Source organism: Nuphar pumila, chromosome 13 (assembly GCF_984573655.1).
Source record: "Nuphar pumila chromosome 13, dmNupPumi1.hap1.1, whole genome shotgun sequence".
Taxonomy (NCBI): domain Eukaryota; kingdom Viridiplantae; phylum Streptophyta; class Magnoliopsida; order Nymphaeales; family Nymphaeaceae; genus Nuphar; species Nuphar pumila.
In genome coordinates this window covers 57234073-57259381 of record NC_143261.1, presented here as the reverse complement: position 1 = coordinate 57259381, position 25309 = coordinate 57234073, and the positions used below count along the sequence as shown (strand labels likewise).

Below are 25309 nucleotides of genomic sequence, written 5' to 3'. Positions count from 1 at the left end.
GATTTTCCAACTTTGGATTTTGGGGGCGTCACATGATGACTACCAATTTAGAGAAAGCACATGGAAGTGAGTGAGAAAAGTGAGAGAAAACACATAAAAAACAAGAAAAGTTGAGTAAGAGAACATATAAGATGAATAGATGAGGCGTGTGGAAAGCATAGGAGAAGCATGGGGGAATCGAGGTTCTCATCAAGTTTTGGAAGCGAGGAGTATCACGTTTCTGAAGCGAGTTTCCAGGAAGCGAGCTTCCCACCTATCTAAGAAGCTTCCGGTAGCTCTGCTTTATACACCAGTGTAAAGAGTATCTCCATGAAATTGGGATCAATGCTGCCATGAATAATATTTTCATCTATGTTGTGGGAGTTATGTTTTCCTCTTTTTTTTCCTCTTATAAACCAAACATTTTCGCTTGTTGGCTTTTGTAAATTTCCTTTTGACTTTTTCTCTAAATTACTGATTCTATGAAAGAAAACCAATCATTTTTTGAAAATCCCCTACAAATTCCCGTGCGGACAAGTTAGAAATTCTTCTAAAAAGACTTACTGTGATCCGAACAAATCTCAGCCACACTCCAATTTTTGTTACTGGCTATTTCCAATGTTGCATGTGTGGGCACATATATACATTTGTTAGGGTATAAGTGCACAGATAAACATTTGTTTGGGTATAAGTTCACAGATCTCATCTTGGGTAGTCAATGGGCCGGATCCATGTCTGGTATCTGACTGAGCCCAAACCCAAACATCAGGATAGGCATAAAATAAGTACCAGAACCCAACTCAAATTAGGTTTAACTATGTTTTTTGGGGGACATTTTAAAAAAAACACCTAAATTTTGGTTGATTATAAAAAACACATCTAAGTTTTCAATATTGTTAAAAACACACCTAAACTTTTTTATAGTTAATAAAAAACCTAGGGTTTGCTCCTGTTAAAGTTGTCATTAAATGTGTGCTGCAATTACAAAAAAAAACTTAAGGGTTTTTTATTATGAATTCATATTTTGCTGATATGTTATTTGTTGCTTACTCCTTTTTATTTAGCAAATTTAGATGTTGCCTTTTTTTAGATTCTTATCATTTTTTAGAACAATGGAAGGGGGCTTCATCTGCAAGTGCTAGTGGGTCCACATTTTCAAATTTGGAACATATTCAGAACTTTAAGAGAAAATCAGGTGATCCAGCATGGGAGTGGGCCTATATTAAGGATAAACAAGATCTGAATTTTGTGACATTGTAATATCAAAAAAAAAAAAAAAATTTTGGTTTGGGCCGGATCCGGACCCGACCCGACCACCGCCCCTCGCTGTCATTAAAAGATAGCGAGGCAGGCGGGAGGAGGGTTACGAAACCCCCCTCACCACCACTTGCTCTCTGTCTCTATGTTTCCCTCTCTCGCTCGTCCACGGTCACCGACGCCGGCGACCTCCGACAGCCGCCGCCACCGACATCGGCGAACCCCTTCCTTCCGGCAAGCTTCCTCCGAAAACCCGCTGGTACGCCATCGCTTCCTCTTTCTCCCACTTTTCCCTCTCCGTCTCTTCTCTCTCTCTCCCTCACTTCTATGTGTGCCCACGGGAGGGGTCAAACCCCCTCCCTGTGCCCCCTTTTTTGCAAGGGAGGGGCCCGACACCCCTCCCTGCTCTCCGTTATGGTAGGGGAGAGGGCTGAGCCCCCCTCCTTGCTTCTGTTACGGTAGGGGAGGGGTCGAGCCCCTCCTCCCTGTTCTTGGCTATGGCAGGGGAGGGGCTGAGCCCCTCCTCCCTGTCCCTTTTAGTTGCGCCAACAGGGGCCATTGGCCCCAGCCTTTCCGTGTGCCAGCAGGGGCCGATGGGCCCCTGCCTTCTTTTTTGTGAGCCAGCATGGGCTTATGGCCCCTGTCTTTCTTGTTGCCAGCAGGGGCCATCGGCCCCTGCCTTGTTGCCAGCAGGGGCCGATGGGCTCCTGCCTCTCTTTTTGCTAGCCAGCAGGGGCTTATGGCCCCTGCTTTTCTGTTTGCCAGCAGGGGCCATCGGCCCCTGCCTTCTTGCCAGCAGGGGCTGATGGGCCCCTGTCTTTCTTTTGCCAGCAGGGGCCATCGGCCCCTGCCTTTCTTTTGTTGCCAGCTGGGGCCGATGGGCCCCTATCTTTCTTTTTTGCCAGCAGGGGCCATCGGCCCCTGCCTTTCTTCTTTTTTCCAGCAGGGGCCATCGGCCCCTGCCTTTCGATTTTGCCAACAGGGGCCGATGGCCCCCTGCCCTTTGTGCGCGAGCCTATACCCTTGGCCGACAGGCCCGGGAAATCTTTGGAAGCTACATCGTGATGGGGACAGATCATTAAAATTGTTGGTCTCCAACGAGGAATTCCTAGTAGCGTGAGTCATCTGCTCGCATGGGCTACATCGCTCTTTTGGCAGCTAGAGTCTTTTGATCCTGCCCCATCTTCTTTTCGAGTCAATTGGGACGGTTGGCCCCAACCTTATGTATCGGCAAAGTCGAGTCTTTGCCTTGCTTTTGCTTTTGTCAGAGTTTGCTTGTTAATATCGCATATTTGCAGCTACGACAGATCCCACTCGCGCTCCGCGACCCGAGCCGTCAATCGTGTACGTCCGCAGACGTCAGCAAGCTCGTAACCCTCCAAGGTAGGGGAAAAATTGCACAGAAGACTTGGATAATTGAATTAAGTTCAATTGAACTAAAAGCAACCATTGAATGAATATATATATATATATACAAATATATATATATATATATATATATATATATATATATATTTATACGAGTATCCACTTCACTCAAGGATGCAGTTTCGCAATCCTTGCCCTTTACCTTGCCGTCGCGCTCTGCGCCTAGGCTCTTGCTTTTGCATTTGCGTTGGTATTGCCTTGCTATTGCAGATGACGTGCAGGTTCTTGCTCTTTGCGGATGCCTTAAGGGCATCCTCGTGGAGGATGCAAGAAGCATTTACCACTCTCCCTCTTGCGACAAGAGTTTAGTCGGGAGCGAGCGAACTTCTTAGCGGGTGTTCTGTTGAGAAACCCGTATCCCGTCTATCGAGGCCGGTATCGAGTCATGCGAGACATGTAGATACCCCGATAGCGGATGTGATTCGAGATAATCACATACATCATGTTGGCACAAAGTACTGCAGTTTCAAAAGATTGAGTAAAGTTGATAAACTTTACATCTTTGTGAAACACTCCTGTTGAGGCTTCTATTGAGGAGCTATACCCCCTTTATCCTAGAGTACTTGTAGTCGTGCACGACACGTCTAGTACTGCGATGATCGGATGAGACAGTCGTGCGACCTCAAACAACGCTAAATGCAAACTGTTATAATCACATAAATGGCCTCACATTCGCCTTCACAGGCAAGATGCTCGAGTGGTTTAAAGACCACAGCATAGAATGGGTCGTTAGTTAAGCAACCCCTAACGCACCCGTTCGCTTCTGGTTGTCTGTCAAGGGAGAGGACAGATCGGTACAAAAACTCCAATGGACAGGTTGTTAACAACCACCCCACGGGCAATGATCCGGCCTCCCCAGTCATTGGAGTTAGGGGAAAGGGGCTACAATAGTTGGCTCAACACTTCTGCAGAAGTTGGATGCATCCGTGGCACTGCTTTTCAGCCTCTGGGGAATCCTCTCTCGGCTAAAGTCGTCCCCTTTGGAGCGGACTCAACTAGCTATTCGGGTTATTGAAAATACATAGAATAATAGACGCCCGAACTAGTCTCAGTTGTTTCTATGTTTTGCCTGCGCGTACCTGCAGGCCAGTAATATCGGAACATAAAGTCTGATCACATTGGTTGTTGAGCCGTGAGACTCGCCTGCACTACCGACTCGCTTGCACCACCGACTCGCTTGCACTACTGATTCCTTGCACTACTGATTCGTTGCACTACTGATTCGTTGCACTACTGATTCGTTGCACTACTGATTCACTTGCACTACTTATTCACTTGCACTACTTATTCGCTTGCACTACTTACGCGTTTGCACTAGTTATCTGCATGCATTGCTTACCTGTTTAACTGCATATTTGCTTTAAACTGCGTAATCTACTGAATTAAATTGCATAATTCAGTTCCTTGTAGTCTCTCATGTGCACCTACTAGTTTTTCGCGAAACTAACCCATTCTATGGGTACAGGTGATGATTAGGTACACCACAGGCGATGGCGCGATGGCAAGATGGCTCCAAGACGTTCTTCTTCCTGCTCTTAGCTCGCGTCCTGTTGTTTGGGGTTTTGTAACGGATTTTCCTTGGAATATCCGAATTTTGTACTATTTGGAGAACTTCTTAAATGAAAGTGGCTTTTCCAAGTATTTGCAAGTAGCATGTGTTGTGCGTTTTGGTTCTTTTAGCTAACGCGCTCGAAGTTGTCAGCTTGCCTTTTTGAAATTAATAAAAGTATAGTCTTCCGCTGATTTCGTAAACCATCTCTGAGATGAAGAGATTCCTATTTAGTCTCTTGTCTATTTTTTTTTGAAAGGTTTGCAAGCTTGAAATTTTGGGGTGTTACAACTTGGTATCAGAGCTAAGGGAAGCAAGGATTCTTGACCATTGAGCATCCGCATCGCGCTGTGAGTATACTTTTCCTCTTGCTTAGTAGGTGCACAAGGCATTGTTAAGTTAAGTGGCTTGACATGTTTTGTGTATGTACCAGCATTGCTGGGGTTACATAAACTACTCATGTTAAACATGAATAGTACTTATGTTTTTGCTTGTTTTGAGCTTCCTAAAATTTTTAATTATGGGTATTCCTTGTTTACTCCAAGGATGGCAAGGAACTCGAACGAAGGGTCTGCTGACGAATGGTCAGATCAGCGGGGATTCGTGATGGATTCCCTAGGTTCCCTGGCAGCGGCTATGCGAGACCAAATTCGTTCCCAAAGGGAACCAACGCCCGTTCCTGAGCCGATCCCGCATACCGCAGTGACGTATGAGAAATTTCTGAAGCTTGATCCCCCGACCTTCGACGGCAAGCCCGACCCAGACATGGCCGATAGCTGGGTGAAGGAGGTGGAACGAGTGTTCGAGGTCTTGTCAGTGCCCGATGACAAGAAGATGCTATTCGGGACCTTCAGGCTGAAGGGGAATGCCCGCAGTTGGTGGGACATGACGCGGGGTGTGCAGTTTTTGGGGATTTCGCCCATTCCTTGGGAAGCTTTCAGAAAGGCTTTCTTGGAGAACTACTTCCCGCCTCACGCAAGGGAGAAGAAGAAGGTGGAGTTCTTGGAGCTCTGCCAGGGCAATTCGAGTTTGACGAATTACATCGCCAAATTCCAGAGTTTGGAACCCTACTGCCCTAACCTGTTCGCGGATGATCGCGAGCGAGCAGGAAAGTTTGTTCGGGGGCTGAAGGAGGGACTCATGCATCGGGTCCTAACGAGCATGCCCTCGACCTTCTCTACGGCAGTTGCTGCCGCCACCGTTCTGAGTGAATCATGGGAGCGCACTAAGAGTGCTCAGGGCAGGAGGCCACCCGCTACGGGTGGTGAGCCGAAGACACCTTCCGGTGACCCAGGCAAACGACCGCTCCTTCCTGTAAAGAGCGAAGGAGGAAGGAAACAATATCCTCCTTCGAAGCGTCAGCGGCCACAGGGCAACCCTCCAGCCAGGCAACAGGCTGGCAGCGTATGCCCCAGATGCCAGCGATCTCACTTTGGGCAGGCGTGCCCGCTCGACACAGGCGGATGCCTGTATTGTGGCAAGATGGGCCACTACGTTTGTGATTGCCGCAAAAAGGTGGCTGATGATTCCAGGCAGACCAGTGGAGCACCTTTGCTCCCTCGGCCACCACTGCCGCAACAGCAGTATCAGTTGCCACCATCACAGACGAGCGGTCAAAGGAGGGCGCCGGGACGCGTCTACTCAGCCAAGGCTGAGCAGTTGACCAAGGGCGACCTAGTACAAGGTACCCTTTTTGTTGCTAACCAAGCGGCTTTTGTGCTTTTTGATTGTGGTGCCACACACTCTTTTATTTCGGTAAATTTTGCCGAGTGTTTGCACATACCTGTAAAACCCTTGCATAATACACTTGAAGTGTATAACCCGATTGGGAAAAATACCATTTGTGCGGCCTACGTACCAGAGTTGGACGTAGTCTTAGCAGATCGGCATTTACCGGCTTGTGCTATCCTGCTAGTGATGACAGAATTTGACGTCATCCTAGGCATGGATTGGCTGCACAAGTATCATGCCAAGATTTTTTGCCGAGATAGCAGGATTGTTTTATCTCCACCAGGAATGCCCAAGATGGAATTCAAGATCGTGAAACCCGTTCGGGCGAGCAAGTTGATTTCGTCGTTGAAGGCGCAGAGCTACCTGAGGAAGGGATGCACTGCCTTTTTGGTCAGTGTCATCCAGTCCGGGCCAACGCGAGTCCCGATGGGAGACTTGGAGATTGTTCGAGATTTTCCAGACGTCTTCCCGGAGGAACTGCCAGGCCTTCCTCCACCTCACGAAGTGCAGTTCAGCATCGAGTTGCTGCCGGGTACTGCGCCAATTTCTAAGGCTCCATATCGGATGGCGCCAGCCGAGCTCGCAGAACTCAAGAAGCAGTTGCAGGAGTTGATGGATCAGGGATTCATTCGCCCCAGTGTCTCGCCCTGGAGAGCTCCCGTCTTGTTCGTGAAAAAGAAGGACGGATCATTGCGGTTGTGCATCGATTATCGGATGCTTAACCAGGCGACAATAAAGAATAAGTACTCGTTGCCACGCATTGAGGATCTGTTCGATCAGTTGCAGAGGGCCAGGATCTTCTCAAAGATCGACCTTAGATCTGGGTACCATCAACTCAGAATTAAGGGAGATGATATCTCCAAGACGGCCTTCCGGACCAGGTATGGGCATTATGAATTTACGGTCATGCCCTTTGGACTCACTAACGCTCCTGTAACATTCATGGATCTCATGAATAGGGTGTTCAAACCCTTTTTGGACACCTTCGTGATCGTGTTCATCGACGACATCTTGGTGTATTCAGATAGCTGGGAGCAACATCGTGAGCACTTGAGAGTTATTCTCGAAACCTTGCGAAAGGAGCGGTTGTTCGCTAAGTACTCTAAGTGCGAGTTTTGGCTTGAGGAGATCATGTTTTTGGGACATGTCATCTCCAAGGAAGGTGTATCCGTGGATCCAGCGAAAGTCAAGGCTGTACTCAGTTGGCAGCAACCGAGGAATGTTCGTGACATTCGGAGTTTTCTTGGATTAGCTGGGTATTACCGAAGATTTATCCAGGACTTTTCTAAGATCTCTCTACCCTTGACGCAGCTCCTAAAGAAAGAAGCTAAGTTCGTGTGGGACGACATGTGTGAGAGCAGTTTTCAGATGTTGAAGGAATGTCTTACGACTGCTCCTATTTTGGCCTTACCTTCGGGTCAAGGCGGCTTCCTGATTTACACAGACGCTTCCGGGACAGGTTTGGGTTGCGTCTTAATGCAGAACGATAGAGTGATCGCCTATGCATCGCGCCAACTTAAAATACATGAGAAGAATTACCCGACTCATGACTTGGAGTTAGCAGCGGTGGTCTTCGCATTGAAGATATGGCGACACTATTTGTATGGGGAGCGGTTCGAGGCTTTTACAGATCATAAGAGCCTAAAATATTTGTTCTCGCAGAAGGAGCTGAATATGAGGCAGCGACGTTGGCTGGAATTCCTCAAGGATTACGACTTTACCTTGTCCTACCACCAAGGAAAAGCGAACGTTGTGGCCGACGCTCTGAGCCGCAAGTCTCCCAGCGTTTCCGTAAACTTTTTATTTGCGGGGTGGAAGCTGATCGAGGATCTGATATCGTGGGCACCGTTTGCGGTCACTCTAGTTTCGATCAGTCTTTCCAGCATGGTAGCTCAGCCTGAGCTATTGTCAAAGATCTTTGTCAGTCAGAAGATCGATGCACAGTACGAAAAGCTGAAGGCTCTAGCACAATGGGCCGATACCCCCTTCCGACTGAGTGACGAAGGAGGTGTATGGCGTAAGGATCGTCTCTGGGTGCCAGAAGATCCTTTTTTGAGAGATGAGATTCTCGCTGAGGCCCACAAGTCCAAGTACACGATCCACTCAGGCGGCACAAAGATGTTCAAAGATTTGCAGCGCAGATATTGGTGGAATGGAATGAAGCGGGACGTAGACGAGTACGTTTCGAAGTGCTTGACTTGCCAACAGGTTAAGATCGAGCACCAACGACCAGGCGGAGTGATGCAGCAAATGGAGATTCCACAATGGAAGTGGGAGGACATCACGATGGACTTCATCGTCGGTTTGCCAAGGATGCGGAGGAAACACGATGCGATTTTGGTGATCGTGGATCGACTCACTAAATCGACGCATTTCCTCCCTATACGGCTCAGTCAGTCACTGGACAGCTTGGCAGACCTCTATGTCAGGGAGATTGTGAGATTGCACGGTATTCCTGTGTCAATTATCTCCGATCGTGACCCGAGGTTCACCTCCAGGTTTTGGGGGCAGCTGCAGTTGGCCTTGGGCACAAAGCTAAAATTCAGCACCGCCTTCCACCCTCAGACTGATGGACAATCTAAACGCACGATTCAGACTTTGGAGGATATGCTGCAAGCGTGCATGTTAGACTGGAGGGGAGAATGAGACTCTCATACTGGGTTGGCAGAATTTGCGTACAATAATAGTTACCATGCCAGTATCGGTATGGCCCCTTACGAAGCCTTGTACGGGAAGCCTTGTCGATCACCCGTTTACTGGGATGAGGTTGGTGAACGAATGCTAGATTCACCTATAGTGCTACAGCACTATACTCAGCAAGTGCAGATGATCAGGGAACGTCTGCGTACCGCGCAAAGTCGGCAGAAGTGTTACGCCGATCGTCGACCTAGAGAGCTTGTGTTCTCAACAGGAGATATGGTTTTTGTTAAGGTATCTCCAACCAAGAGCGTCTTCTGGTTCGGGAAAAAGGGAAAGCTGAGTCCGCGATTTGTCGGACCTTTTGAGATCCTGGAACGGATCGACGAAGCGGCTTACCGCGTTACGCTGCCTCCTCAGTACGCTCAGATTCACAACGTCTTTCACGTATCCATGCTGAGAAGATATGTTCACGACCCATTGCACATCATTCATTATGATGATGTGGATATCCAAAAGGACTTGACGTTCGAGGAAAGACCAGTGGAAATCGTTGATCGTCGAGACCAAGTGCTCAGGTCGAAGACGATTTCTCTTGTAAAAGTATGTTGGAAACACCATGGAATTAGTGAATGTACATGGGAGCTTGAGTCAGATATCAAGGATAAATACCCTGACTTGTATTTTGACCAATTTATGCTATAGAAATTTTGCGGACGAAATTATTTTAAGGAGGGTAGGATGTAATATAAAAATATATATATATATATTTGGTTTGGGCCGGATCCGGATCCGACCCGGACCCGACCCGGGCCACCGCCCCTCGCTGTCATTAAAAGACAGCGAGGCAGGCGGGAGGAGGGTTATGAAACCCCCCTCACCGGCACTTGCTCTCTGTCTCTCTGTTTCCCTCTCTCGCTCGTCCACGGTCACCGACGCCGGCGACCCCCGACAGCCGCCGCCATCGACATCGGCGACCCCCCTTCCTTCCGGCGAGCTTCCTCCAAAAACCCCCTGGTACGCCATCGCTTCCTCTTTCTCCCTCTTTTCCCTCTCCGTCTCTTCTCTCTCTCTCCCTCACTTCTCTGTGTGCCCACGGGAGGGGTCAAACCCCCACCCTGTGCCCCCTTTTTTGCAGGGGAGGGGCCCGACACCCCTCCCTGCTCTCTGTTACGGTAGGGGAGGGGCCGAGCCCCTCCTCCCTGTTCTTGGCTATGGCAGGGCAGGGGCCGAGCCCCTCCTCCCTGTCCCTTTTAGTTGCGCTAGCAGGGGCCATTGGCCCCTGCCTTTCCGTGTGCCAGCAGGGGCCGATGGGCACCTGCCTTCCTTTTTGCGAGCCAGCAGGGGCTTATGGCCCCTGCCTTTCTTGTTGCCAGCAGGGGCCATCGGCCCCTGCCTTGTTGCCAGCAGGGGCCGATGGGCCCCTGCCTCTCTTTTTGCTAGCCAGCAGGGGCTTATGGCCCCTGCTTTTCTGTTTGCCAGCAGGGGCCATCGGCCCCTGCCTTCTTGCCAGCATGGGCCGATGGGCCCTTGTCTTTCTTTTGCCAGCAGGGGCCATCGGCCCCTGCCTTTCTTTTGTTGCCAGCTGGGGCCGATGGGCCCCTGTCTTTCTTTTTTGCCAGCAGGGGCCATCGGCCCCTGCCTTTCTTCTTTTTGTCAGCAGGGGCCATCGGCCCCTGCCTTTCGTTTTTGCCAGCAGGGGCCGATGGCCCCCTGCCCTTTGTGCGCGAGCCTATACCCTTGGCCGACAGGCCCGGGAAATCTTTGGAAGCTACATCATGATGGGGACAGATCATTACAATTGTTGGTCTCCAACGAGGAATTCCTAGTAGCGTGAGTCATTTGCTCGCATGGGCTACATCCCTCTTTTGGCAGCTAGAGTCTTTTGATCCTGCCCCATCTTCTTTTCGAGTAAATTGGGACGGTTGGCCCCAACCTTATGTATCGGCAAAGTCGAGTCTTTGCCTTGCTTTTGCTTTTGTCAGAGTTTGCTTGTTAATATCTCATATTTGCAGCTACAACGGATCCCACTCGCGCTCCGCGACCCGAGCCGTCAATCGTGTATGTCCGCAGACGTCAGCAAGCTCGTAACCCTCCAAGGTAGGGGAAAAATTGCACAGAAGACTTGGATAATTGAATTAAGTTCAATTGAACTAAAAGCGACCATTAAATGAATATATATATATATATACAAATATATATATATATTTATACGAGTATCCACTTCACTCAAGGATGCGGTTTCGCAATCCATGCCCTTTACCTTGCCGTCGCGCTCTGCGCCTAGGCTCTTGCTTTTGCATTTGTGTTGGTATTGCCTTGCTATTACAGATGACGTGCAGGTTCTTGCTCTTTGCGGATGCCTTAAGGGCATCCTCGTGGAAGATGCAAGAAGCATTTACCACTCTCCCTCTTGCGACAAGAGTTTAGTCGGGAGCGAGCGAACTTCTTTGCGGGTGTTCTGTTGAGAAACCCGTATCCCATCTATCGAGGCCGGTATCAAGTCATGCGAGACATATAGATACCCCGATAGCGGATGTGATTCGAGATAATCACATGCATCATGTTGGCACAAGGTACTGCAGTTTCAAAAGATAGAGTAAAGTTGATAAACTTTACATCTTTGTGAAACACTCCTGTTTAGGCTTCTATTGAGGAGCTATACCCCCTTTATCCTAGAGTACTTGTAGTCGTGCACGACACGTCTAGTACTGTGATGATCGGATGAGACGGTCGTGCGACCTCAAACAACGCTAAATGCAAACTGTTGTAATCACATAAATGGCCTCACATTCGCCTTCACAGGCAAGATGCTCGAGTGGTTTAAAGACCACAACATAGAATGGGTCGTTAGTTAAGCAACCCCTAACGTACCCGTTCGCTTCTGGTTGTCTGTCAAGGGAGAGGACAGATCGGTACAAAAACTCCAATGGACAGGTTGTTAACAACCACCCCACGGGCAATGATCCGGCCTCCCCAGTCATTGGAGTTAGGGGAAAGGGGCTACAATAGTTGGCTCAACACTTCTGCAGAAGTTGGATGCATCCGTGGCACTGCTTTTGAGCCTCTGGGGAATCCTCTCTCGACTAAAGCCGTCCCCTTTGGAGCGGACTCAACTAGCTATTCGGGTTATTGAAAATACATAGAATAATAGACGCCCGAACTAGTCTCAGTTGTTTCTATGTTTTGCCTGCGCGTACCCGCAGGCCAGTAATATCGGAACATAAAGTCTGTTCACATTGGTTGCTGAGCCGTGAGACTCGCCTGCACTACCGACTCGCTTGCACCACCGACTCGCTTGCACTACTGATTCCTTGCACTACTGATTCGTTGCACTACTGATTCGCTGCACTACTGATTCGTTGCACTACTGATTCGCTGCACTACTTATTCGTTGCACTACTGATTCGTTGCACTACTGATTCACTTGCACTACTTATTCACTTGCACTACTTATTCGCTTGCACTACTTACGCGTTTGCACTAGTTATCTGCATGCATTGCTTACCTGTTTAACTGCATATTTGCTTTAAACTGCGTAATCTACTGAATTAAATTGCATAATTCAGTTCCTTGTAGTCTCTCATGTGCACCTACTAGTTTTTCGCGAAACTAACCCATTCTATGGGTACAGGTGATGATTAGGTACACCACAGGCGATGGCGCAATGGCAAGATGGCTCCAAGACGTTCTTCTTCCTGCTCTTAGCTCGCGTCCTGTTGTTTGGGGTTTTGTAATGGATTTTCCTTGGAATATCCGAATTTTGTACTATTTGGAGAACTTCTTAAATGAAAGTGGCTTTTCCAAGTGTTTGCAAGTAGCATGTGTTGTGCATTTTGGTTCTTTTAGCTAACGCGCTCAAAGTTGTCAGCTTGCCTTTTTGAAATTAATAAAAGTATAGTCTTCCACTGATTTCGTAAACCATCTCTGAGATGAAGAGATTCCTTTTTAGTCTCTTGTTTGTTTGTTTTTTTGAAAGGTTTGCAAGCTTGAAATTTTGGGGTGTTACAGACATACCTTAAATGTTGAACTTATAAAGGATGTATATATAAAATAAAACGGCATCTACTTGGGATTGGAAGAAAAGTGAAGGCTTATGATAAAACAATTGCAGAAATGAAGCAAGTACTTTCTAAGTACATGGAGGAATCAAAGAAGAATAGAGATGAAAAAAATAAGAGAGAGACGGTTAATATATACGAAAGAAATGAAAGTTTATTCTCAGCTTCCGATTATGGCGAAGGACGTGAATGCAGTTTCATAGATGGAGGGGAGTAGTACATTCGGCTTTAGATCAAAAGGGATATGGATCTATACTTTCAAAGTGATTCAACAGAGAAAGGAAGGCAAGCAAACAAACAAACTATGTTTGAAAATTGCTTCAAAAAGAAAAAAAGAGAAACAGTGTACGAGTACATTAATAGGTGATTTTATGACGGTGGAATACCTTTTAATACAGCGAAGTTGCCTTCATTTTACAGTATGATTGAAGCTATAGGCCAATTTGAACCAGTGATGAAGCCTCCATCATATCACGAGTTGCGAGAACTACTTTTGAATAAAGAAATGAAGAAAATGAAGGAGTTCTTGGACCAATACAAAGTGCATTGGTCCAAACATGGATACAAAAGGGTGTACACTCATTAATTTTTTTGTTAATTGCCTTTTGGGAACAATGTTTTTGAAATCAGTTGATGCATCAAATGAAGTAAAAGATGCAAATTTGCTTTTTGCATTGTTGAATGATATTGTTGAAGTTTGGGAGGAGAATATGGTTCAAGTTGTTATTGATAATACCTCAAACTATGTGAAAGCAGGTAAATTATTTATGGATAAGAGAAAGCATTTAGTTTGGACTCTTTGTGCTGCACATTGTATAGATATGATGTTGGAATATATAGGATAATTGAAAGAGTTGAAGAACATTTCCGGAAAAGCAAGGCAATTGGTGGTATTCATTACAAACATTCTCAAGTGTTGAGTATGATGAGAGCACACACACAAAAGGACTTACATAGGCCTGCAGTGACAAAATTTGCCATTTTTTTACTCTAGAAAGCATATATAATTGGAAAAAATGCCTAAAGTTCATATTTCTTAGAGATGATTGGGAAAAAAATAGTTTTTCAAAAACGTCAGTTGGTAAAAGATGTGAAAGCATGATTTTGAGTTCAAAATTTTAGAAGAGAGTGAGTTGTGCTCTGAAAACAATGGCCCCCTTGTTTGACATGCTTCGATTGGTTGATAGCGATGAAAAGCCTGCTATGGGTTACATCTACAAGAAAATGGATCGTGGAAAGGAAAAAATAAAAGTATAATTATAAATTAATTTTTTTGTATTCTACTAATTGTAAATTACATTTTATCTTAGCTTCTATAATGGTTACTTTCAATTCTTTTACTTAGTAGGTAAATGTGTGTGATGATAAACAAATATACGGCTGGGTTTGGGAGATAATCGATAAAAGGTGGAGCAATCAATTGCACAAACCTTTGCATGCAACAAACCTATATTTGAATCCAGCCATATATTATAAGTATAAAAATATCGAGTCCAATGAGGAGATAAAGAATGACTTATATGATTGTGCCAATCGTCTTGTTCAAAGCGAAGAGGATCGAGACACACTACTAGACCAACTCATAAGATATAGAACTGCTATTGGGCCTTTTGCAATGGAGTTAGCAAAGAGGAAGAAGAAAGTGTAAACCAAAGTTACCGGAAGCGCCTAGGTAAAAGGGGAAGCGCGCTTCGGAAGCACGAAACGTCGCACTTTCGAAATGTGTGGGGAAGCATCCCCCTTTTTTGGGAAGCGCGCTTCCCCCTCGCTTCCCCATTTTTTCATTTTTTTTGCTTCCCCCTCGCTTCCGGTTCGCTTCCTAGGTCGCTTCCGGTTCGCTTCCTTGGTCGCTTCCGAGACGGTTCGTAATTTTCTTCTTAGTGGTCCCACGCTTCCCCGCTTCCTAAATTTTTGAAAGTGTCTCGCTTCCCGCTCCCGCTTCTCGTATCGTTTCCCGCTCCCGCTTCCTTGACTGGTAACTCTGGTGTAAACCCTAGGTAAGATGATTAAATTTCATATAACCCCTTTTGCATTATTTTTATAACTTATATACAGTTGAGAGTTATTATCGTGAGGGGTTTATTGGAAATCATAAAAGTTATCAGTTGGTCTTGTTTATATTTTAACTTTTAATGGTCTCTTTTGTAATTTTCTTTATTGACCATAATCACTACTTAAGGGTGATTAGGGATAATCGTGAAGGTACTTTGCTATCTTTTCTCAAACCAAGTTTCAACATGGTATCAAAGCCTCTCGTTCTTGGGAGAATCTAACACCTAGGCTGAATTTCTTTCTTCCCTCTTTATCATAGTTTTTTTCTTTCTTCTTCTCTCCTCCTAGCCTATATCTAGTTTATTCGATCTTCCTTCTGATCGAACCCTAGGTTCTTTCCTCAGTCTCACGACCTGGGATCTGACTAGTTCTACACAATATGCAGATCTGATCAGACACCCTAGATCATGTGTTCCTCTTTTGCTCCTTGTTGATGACGCCTCAGTAATATTGATGGATCATGGTGCATCAGATCTACCATCATGTGGAGATTGCGTGGAGCAGATCTGACATCATGATCGTGTTGCATCAGATCAGCAATCATTTTGTGATTGGGTGGAGCAGATCTGAGATCATGCAGTAATTGGATGTCGTGTAGCGTTGATGTTGGATCAGATCTGAATGGTGTGACTGACTGACTGTTGCTCGTATCAGAGTCGTGTTGATGTGGTAGGTGTTAAATCTGTAGTGCTTGCTGTCGTTGGAATCAGATTTGCTCATATCAGAGTCGTGTTGATGTGGTAGGCGTTAAATCTGTAGTGCTTGCTGTTGTTGGAATCAGATTTAATCAGATCTGATTAAATTTTGTTGAAGTTTAGATGTGAAATCAATTTTTGTCATCTAAAATAAATTTTTATAGTGTGATCAGATTTATTATCTTGCTGGTGGCGTCTGTGATATATATATATATATATATATATATATATATATATATATATATATATATATTGCAAGACAAGGATTTTATTTCAGCTGGAATCTATTTCTTTACTATCAGTTTGCTCGTCATTACTTTCTGGTTATTATTATTATCTGGCTCATTAGCTAGCTACTGTCAGCAGTGAAATACCATGGCTGAAATAAAGTCCAGTGATGGTGAACAAAGGTTTGAAGTGTCTGCAGAGTACAAAGCTTTTGCTAATCCCTTCTCTTATGGGTCGTCCGTAAAGTTGGACGACAATAATTATAAAAGGTGGTCGAGGACTTTTATGATGTCTGTGTCAGGACATCGTCGAAAACATATTTTGTTAAAAAAGGAACCAACAGAGAAAACTGGAAAATATGCCACATGGCAGGAAGATAATGACATTGTTATGTCTTGGATTATGAACAGTGTTCAGCCACATATTGCAGATGGCTTAATTTACTATTCTACTACAAAGGAGATGTGGGATTCATTACGTGACACATACTCTCAAGACAAAAATGTCAGTAGAATTTTGTAAGTTGAGCAAGAGATATTTCAGTTGCAGTAGGGTGATCAAAATCTTTCCCAATATTATGCATCAGTTAAATCAGCCTATAAAAGGCTCAACTCTGTTCGTCCTCCCTGCTGCACTAATCATAAAACCCATCAGGAGTAGACTATGGTGGCTCATTTTCTATCAGGATTATCTCCAGATTACTCAGTAGCCAAGGTGCAAATGCTTACTAGCTCAGAGATCCCTACTCTAGTTGATGCCTACAACCGGTTAAGTCGTCTTGCTGTTACCCTTCCTCCGCCTCATGGAGACTCTCAGACTTCAGCTCTTGTTGTCACAGGTGGAGGAGGGCATGGTTTACCTATTTCTTCCAGAGGCAGAGGTCGTGGAAGAGGTAGTGGAGGTCGTAGCAGGCTTCAGTGTACATATTGTGGCAAGCAAGGGCACCTTGAGGATCGTTGTTGGGATAAGAACCCTAGAAGTCGCCCTCAGAGCTCATTATCGTTCCCCAAAGCAACAACTCTGGTTGTCTCTTCCATCACTGAACCTGTGCCTACTTCTTCAACCAATACGATTACTCTCAGTCATGCAGAATATGATCAGCTTCTTTCTCAGAGTCTTGTGTATTCTCCAATCTTTTATTCTTGAAATAAATACTCAATTTGGTTTCATTGTTAAAATTGTTCGCATTGATAATGCTCTTGAATTCAAATCTAGCAAACTATTACAATTTTATCGGGATAATGGGATTTGCCCTCGATTTTCATGTGCCCATACGTCCCAGCAAAATGGGGTAGCTGAAAGAAAACACCGACACCTTTTGAAAGTAACTCGAACCCTTATGATTCAAACAAACATGCCAGCTTCTTTTTGGGGAGATGCCCTTCTTACTTCTTGTTACCTTATTAACAGAATGCCTTCTACTGCTCTTAATGACCAAATTCCTATCAGACAACTTTATCCTGATTGTTCTTTGTTCAAAGTTTCTCCTAAGGTATTTAGTTGTGTTTGTTTTGTGCAAAAACTTAGACCTACTAGGGACAAACTAGCTGCATAGGCAACTAAGTGTGTCTTCCTTGGGTATCCAAAAAACCAAAAAGGGTACAAATGTCTTGACCCCATTGCTCGTAAAGAGTATATCAGTGCGGATGTCACATTCTTTGAGACCATTCCTTACTTCTCGCCGTGCGCGTCTCATGTGAATCCTGATATGTCCACATCATTTCCCTTACCCATTCCTCCCATTCCTTTGGAGTCAGTTCCTTTATTGCCTTCATTATGTTCTGATCCCTCTTCAACTCGGTTCCATAATCCTACACTGGTGTATACTCGTCGTCAAGCCTCCTCTCGTGGCCCTTCATTGTCTTCTTCTCCTGCAGTCAGTGATCCTGATTATGTTGATGATTCTATTGCTTATCCTGATGATCGTAGAGCAGATCCTGAGATTAAAAATGATTTGCCCATAGTCCTGAGGAAAGGCATGCGTCAGTGTACTCTGCACCCAATTTCAAAGTTTGTGTCCACAGACAAGATTGGAAAGAGCATGCAAAACTTTCTATCTGCTTTATCTGCCATCTCCAGTCCTATCAATCATCAACAGGCTTTATTAGATCCTCAATGAAAACAAGCAATGCAAGAAAAAATGGATGCCTTGATTTCTCAAGGGACTTGGGAGCTTGTCGATCTTCCTTCTGATGCAGACATTGTTGGTTGTAAGTGGGTGTACACTATTAAATATCATTTTGATGGCACTCTGGAGAGAGACAAAGCTCGTCTAGTCGCCAAAGGCTACACCCAAACATATGGGGTGGACTTCTTTGAGACTTTCTCTCCCGTAGCCAGAATGGGCACTATACGCTTAGTTACTTCTGTGGTTGTTCATCATGGGTGGAGTATGACTCGGCTTGATGTGAAGAATGCTTTTCTGTATGGGGATCTATCTGAGACGGTCTACATGCAACAACCGCCTGGCTTCGAACGACAGGGAGAGTGTGGCAAAGTGTGCAAACTAAAAAAGGCAATATATGGCCTAAAGCAAAGCCCGCGTGCATGGTTTCATAAATTGTTTGAGGTGATGTCTAAATTTGGTTTTCAGAGGTCACCATCAAATCATTCTTTGTTCATAAAGAATAGCTCTAAGGGTTTTGTGACTATGGTTGTTTATGTTGATATAATTTTAACTGGAGATAATGAGCAGGAGATTTCAAGCACCAAGGCATATCTGCAGAAATACTTTATTACAAAGGATCTGGGTCCTCTCAAGTACTTGTTGGGAATCGAAGTAGCAAGAAATAGAGAAGGTATGGTTCTTTCTCAGAGTAAATATGTGCTTGATCTTTTACTGGAGACAGGGATGCTTGGTGCAAATCCAGCCACTATTCCCATGAATCCTAAACTGTTCTTGTATGACGAGCAATCTGAGGCAGTTGATAGTAAGTCCTATAGGACTCTCATTGGTAAACTTCTCTATGTTACTGTAACTAGGCCTGACATATCATTTGTTGTTGGCAAATTGAGTCAATTCATGGATAAACCAAGAAAAGTTCATTGGGAGGCAGCTATGATGGTTCTTAAATACCTGAAGACATCTCCAGGAAAAGGTCTATTGTTTACAAAAGAGGCAAATCTTGATGTGGTTGCGTATACTAATGCTGATTATGCAGGGTCGGTTGATGATAGGAAGTCTACTACAGGGTTCTGTGTTTTTGTTGGTGGCAACTTAGTTTCATGGAGAAGCAAGAAACAAGCTGTAGTAGCAAGATCAAGTGTTGAGTCAGAATATAGGGTCATGGCAAAAACTGCTGCTGAAATGATTTGGATAAAATCTATGCTTACCGGATTGAGCATAAAGGTTTCTCTGCCTATTAAGATGATGTGTTTCATGAGAGGACTAAGCATATTGAGATAGATTGTCATTATATTCGGGATATGGTTCAAGTGGGAGATATATCAACTTTTCATGTTTCTTCAGAAGATCAAGTAGCAGATGTTTTTACCAAACCCCTTCCTATCACAGAATTCTCAAAGTGTTGTAACAAGCTGAGCATGATTGATATCTATGCTTCAGCTTGAGGGGGAGTGTTGAGAGTTATTATCGTGAGGGGTTTATTGGGTGGTCTTGTTTATATTTTAACTTTCAATGGTCTCTAGTGTAATTTTCTTTATTAACCCTAATCACTACTTAAGGGTGATTAGGGCTAATCGTGGAGGTACTTTTCTATCTTTTCTCAAACCAAGTTTCAACATATACTTTAATTATATGTAATTTGATTTTTTTATAGTAGATTGGTGGATTTCTTTTGCCATTGGTTGTCTCCAGCTCCAGACCTTTGTTGTTCAAGTCTTAGGTCTCGCATGCATTACATTCAGTTGTGAACGTGATTGAAGTACTTTTGAAGCAGTAAAATATTATTTACTACTAATTACTAAATAATATTTGTCAGTTTGTATATATTTTAACTTTATATATATTTTTATAGATTCATACAAAGAAAAGAAACTGACTTTTGCACAAAAAGTTGAATGGTTTGTTTTTTGTGCAATATAATCATAAATTGAAACGAAGGTATGAGGAGAGAATGAAAAAAAGGAGATCTCGACCCCATTGTCTTAAGAGAAGTCAATGATAATCTTTGAAAATGACACATCACTTACATGAGATCTTGTTGATAAGGCATCCAGAGCGTTAAGGCATAGGGTGGGGGTAAAAATACGTGTAACTAATGTCCTAAGAAAGAAAATGTTTGACAAAGGAAAGAAGGTGGTGAGGGTGGAAGAAGAAGATGAATAAGCTAACTCTGCAAATAAAACTGAGGAAGAAGAGCAATATATCAATGAAGATGATGATAGACTTTCAAGTTCATCTAAGGATTAAATTTAAGTTGTTATTATAAACTTATTGGGTTTTTTTTACTATTTTATACTTAAATACAGTTAAAGTTAATTATGTTATGTGTGTAGATTTGTTAAATGTCTGTATGCTTATATTTTTATTTGGTGATTAATTGGTTATGTTTTAATTTTTTGCATTGGTTATCAGTTGCATGGTTTATTTATTCCATTGTTTTTTGTTTCATTTTTTAACATGGTTATCAGTTACATTATTTTACATCTTTGTAGTGATTAGATTTATTAATTCATGTTCTAGTAAGTTGATGGAGGGTAGAGGTCTTGGAGGATGCCTCTCAAAGAAACCTGCATTGAAATATTGTACACTATTGACTTAGAGATGCCAAAGAAATGGTGAAGTGTAATTTTTGTGATTTTATAATGCATGAAGGATTGTATAGATTTAAATATCATGTTGTGGGACATATTAACTCCACTGTGAAATTATGTAAACATAGCATTCCTTCTGATATTTGTGTTGAGCTTCTTACTAGTCTTAAAAAATATGATGAGAGAAAGGCACAAGTACCTGCAACATTTGTGGGACAGAAATTGTATGAAGATGATTTGCCATCATCATCTCAAGCCACTAAAAGATGCAATAAATGAAGGAAATCGTTGAAATGAAGTTTGATACAGAAGAATGAAGATGACATTTATATATAGACATATGTTTCAGAATTCTATGTTTAGTTAAATGTATTGTGTTGTTAAATGTTTTGTGTTGGACAATGTATTGAGCAGGTTATTTAATATAATTATCTTATAGTGTTTGACGACATATTTTGTTTTGTCTATTGCTTATTGTTGATTGATTTTATGTTGTATACATATTTGTTATTAATTTTAGTAGTTTGTTTACATATTTGTATATATTTTTTTTGTTTTTTTATTTGGGGCACTGCCTAGACTGCCTAGGCTTTTTAGGGGCTCACCGCCTAGGCTTCGCCTAGCGTCTATGACAAATAAGAACAAAACCACCTAAATTCACTGTAAAGTTATCAAAAAATGATGAGAAGAACGTTAAAATTGGGTGATCTAATCAATGGATTGGTCCAACCAGACACTTGCCACTTTATACTAATCTGACTCAACTTGACTCTAAAATTGATTCCCACTGGTATGGATAATCTATGGAATCAATCAGGATTGGTTAGTTGGACCCAATCTGGCCTGATTTGAGCACACCAATCTGGAATAGACACACACCAGAAAAAAAAACAAAAGAAAAAGGGTGAAGGAAAAAAGAACAAAGAAGAGTAGGCTTGATAACATGACTACCGACATGACATACAACCTAAGAAGACAACCATTTATGGCATCAGAATTTTTTAATTTCAATAGGAGTCCTACCAATGATAAAATGATAATAGAATGTCGAAAGCCAGTACAATGATGGCCATGTGGAAACTGGAAAGTGATGGACGTCTTACTTTTTCTTCATTGCTTGCAGCTTGAAGCTCCAAACTATACTTTTCCAGAAACTCACCAAAATTTGGGTCCTGGTGAAACAATGAAGCAAACATAACCTTATTAATATTTCAAGCATCCAGAAATAATGTCGTACTGAAAGAAGTATGAAGAGTTGTCTATATCACAAAAGATGCACTTGTTTTCTTTTTATGAGCAAACACAAAAGCAAAAATAAAAAACAAAAAGCACTTCTATTGCTTTAAATATGCTCTTCATACTTAAGAATACAACATTTCAAGGGTCATAACATGAAAATCTTTCTGAGCATTAGCCAGGGCAGTAAACTGGAAATATTCAGTTGAGATCTAGGTCTTGGTGAATCTGACCTATCCGGATCTAGCTTAATCAAATTTAGAGTTGGATGGAAAAGGCAATATTGAACCTGTACTCGGTTAGCTAATCAGATATATTTTATAAGGAATTGGGTTGGATTACCCTTGGATCCAGATTCAAATGAAAATCTGAAAACTGCATCCGAATCTGATTATTAATCAGATTCATTTGCTATACCGATTCAACTAATCAGATTTGTACTTTTCAGATACCTGACTCAAACGTGATCGATTGACATCCCTAGCATTAGTTCATTTTGGGTAAAACTAAGTGCATTACAATGATGAATGTGAGCCATCAATTTTTTTGTCTTCAAAATAGGAGAGAAATTTTTTAAAACAAACCCTACATGTTTATATTAGTTAGACATACCATCATGTTGAGCTTCATATCTATAGTCATTTCAAGGTCTTAATTAAGTACAAGGTCGTTCTTACCTTTTTCTTCAGCCGATCTAACTTACTTTTCTACTTCACGAGTTCCACCTGAATTGTCTTGTTCTGCTCAGATAGAGCAGTATGGTAGCTTTCATCTACAACAACAGCAATTATATTGAAAAATATCCTCTTGCGATTTTACTAAAACAAAAATTTAGGATATTTCAAACACCAAATTTCACTGTTGTAATTATGTTCCAACCTGAATTATCATCACTTCCATCTTTAACAAGATAAGAACCATTCAAATCCTGAAACCAATATCATAATTCAGAACTCTTTCATAAATAAATAAGGAATTAGAAAAAGATGAGGCCGGATTTTTAGAAGAGCATGACATTACCTCAGAAAGAAGACCATCACTTTCCGAATCTGAATCTATAACTGAATCATTGTCAACATCATTACCAAAAGTATCTGCAAAAATGTCGTCGAGTGCCTGATTTACAATACCTTCAGGATATCTGACAACAATGATGAGCATAACTATATATGAACGTAAACACTTGCATTTCAAGTTAAATCGTTAATTAATTGCCTCACCTTAAGACAACTATACAAAATGGAACAAATGTATGCGCACAGATAATTCCATAATACATTGAAAGATATTACGCCCATAATCTAGCTAGAATCTCAGTAAAAAAATTTCGCTACTTTCTGGAAACTGAAAAATCATCACTACCTCCTGAATAATCATGTCATATAAACTTGCAATATATGACTCAGACTATTTGGAAAACTCAATTGCATTTAACAATTAACCAATGGAAACAATGAAGCTCCTGAATAACATACATGAATGAGGAAAGAACTTAGTAAATTGTGAAATGCTTGACAATTAATCAGTGGGCGAAAGTGAAATTGTGTGATGCTCTCCAAAGTCGAGCATCGGTATCTTTACGATCAAGAATAATACCCACTCCACTAGAATCAACACAAAATTTCAACTGATACACTAGAAATTATTCTAAAAAGAATATCGGCATCGATTATGTCATTTAATCAACACCTAGGAAGAAGAAAATGGTTTGAATTACTCATGCAAGCAGGAATTATGTTAACAATGACCTCCTAAGGCTCCTAAGAAGCGCACCCCCACAATCATTTTATCATTGAATATAATAGACCTTGTGAAATTTTTTAAAAAGGGAAGATAAGGGCAAATTGGCAACACACATTAGTCTTGTACTAGATTCTCTATGCTGATCCTAGTATGCTCTAAAATGCATAATAGCATCATAGCACTAAATATTTACTCTTACAAGAACATCTCTTCTGGAAACATTGAGCTGTAATAGAGACTCGCAAATTTTTGTGTATGCATGTGTGCACATGTATGTGTGTGGGTTTTAACAAGAATATATGTTGACATCAATCCGATTTCAACAGTCCCTAACAAGGCCCAAGCAATCATTTTTCTCAAGTAATAAAGAAAATAAGCACAAGAAACAACATATAGGAATTAAGTGCATAGGATTAATTTAAGACCTCAAAAATAAAAAACAATGTCATCCTACTCTGTGCTGTCTAACTAGAGATTGGCTCTGGGAGGATTAGGCGAACACAAGTAGGGTAGGCAGTACCAGTTGACTAGGTAACCACGTATCACTTTTGACAACATAGTTTGCAACTAAACAAAAGTTAGCAACTATCAATGGTGATTACAAGTATGTAAGGATAAAACTCAAGTAATGCAGCTGTTTTTCATAAAAACATAAAACTGAATTTTGCAGAAAAAGAAAACTAAGGCAATGGAAGAAGGTATAAGCACAGTCACAAATATCATGATATTTTAAAAAAATATTATGATATCTTTTCATCAGTTCTAACATTTAAAATATCACGATATTTTTCAAAATGTTGTGATAATTTAAAATTAAAATATCATAATTTATGTTTCATAAATGATTTTAAAAAACTTTGGCTGATAATCCTATTTTATCATTCACATCTCTCTCAATCTTTTTCTCCTAACTAATTAATGGCAATAAATACTGAATGTAACTTAATCCTAAGCAAGAAAGTATTTATTTCGGCCTCTGGACTCTCCCATATTTCATTTCTTTTACATTTTTAAAACAATGGATGAGACATATTTATTGCTTTTGGCATTTGAGTAATTTTTTTACATATTTTTAACTTCAGTTTATAAATTTTTTAAAAATTATTCATTTTGCCAAGATTTTTTCAATAAAAGTGTGGGAGAACACAGATTATCAATATATGCCATTTACCATTTAATGACAGATTTTATTTTGAAAATATAAACAGAAGGTAATAAATTAATATACCCAAGTTACACAATAGCACAGAGAAAACACAAGAATACAACCGCTACACGACAAAAATGAACAAGAAGCCACATACAACAGAAGCAAAAGAATAAATGTTATAAAAGTTTTAGTTTGTCTCCTTTCAAAGAGGAGCTTAAGACAATTTTCAAATGTATATAAAATGAGGCTAATTGGATGCTATTCACAACAAACAGAAAAAGCAGCCATGATCTAGGTGGGGGATTCCTTGTAAATCAACTGAAAAAAAAAGCACCTACCTATATATATATATATATATATATACAAAGAGAAGGATACATATTCTTCGTAAAATAATTGTATTGTCCTTGTAAAAATGCACATTTTTCAAAATGTCCCCTAATTTGCTTAAATCCCCTCACATCCAAAATCTTTTTCCCAGTTTTTTTAATAATATTTTTGTCCTTTTGTAAATATAGTACATTGCAAATCATGTGCGAGAATGTCACAAAAAATGTGTGAACTTTCTTTAAGTAAATATTTCTTATGTATATCTACAAATCCAGTACGACTTTCGCATATACTTTTAAGAGGATTAAGAAGAAAATAAGGAGTGGAAGTGTTTAGACCAAGGTTGTTAAATGCGATGAGGCGAAGCGAGGCGTTGAGCCTGCGCTTCGCCGCGTACGCCTCTCACAACATAAGAATGACTGAATTTGTGATAACTTTTCTCCCAAATTTATTTCCAAGCGTACATTGTTAAATGATAATGCCGATTGAATTTAATGCGTATTCGACTGCATCAGAA

General features: G+C 42.0%; 1 protein-coding gene and 1 long non-coding RNA gene across 2 annotated transcripts in view; both read right to left on the bottom strand.

The window, feature by feature from the left end:
• The window catches only part of LOC149818459 (uncharacterized), a 395444-nt gene that overhangs the window by 266663 nt on the left and 103472 nt on the right, over positions 1 to 25309 (bottom strand). Inside the window, exon 5 of the mRNA XM_089986220.1 lies at positions 9736 to 9741. Coding sequence (XP_089842346.1) covers positions 9736 to 9741 — 6 coding nt within the window. The remainder of the gene's footprint in view (positions 1 to 9735; positions 9742 to 25309) is intronic.
• On the bottom strand, positions 22281 to 22677 carry LOC149818462 (uncharacterized). Its single transcript, XR_016427357.1, has 3 exons — positions 22590 to 22677; positions 22449 to 22497; positions 22281 to 22341 (listed from the first exon to the last, which is right to left on the bottom strand). It is a non-coding gene; the product is annotated as an uncharacterized LOC149818462 (long non-coding RNA).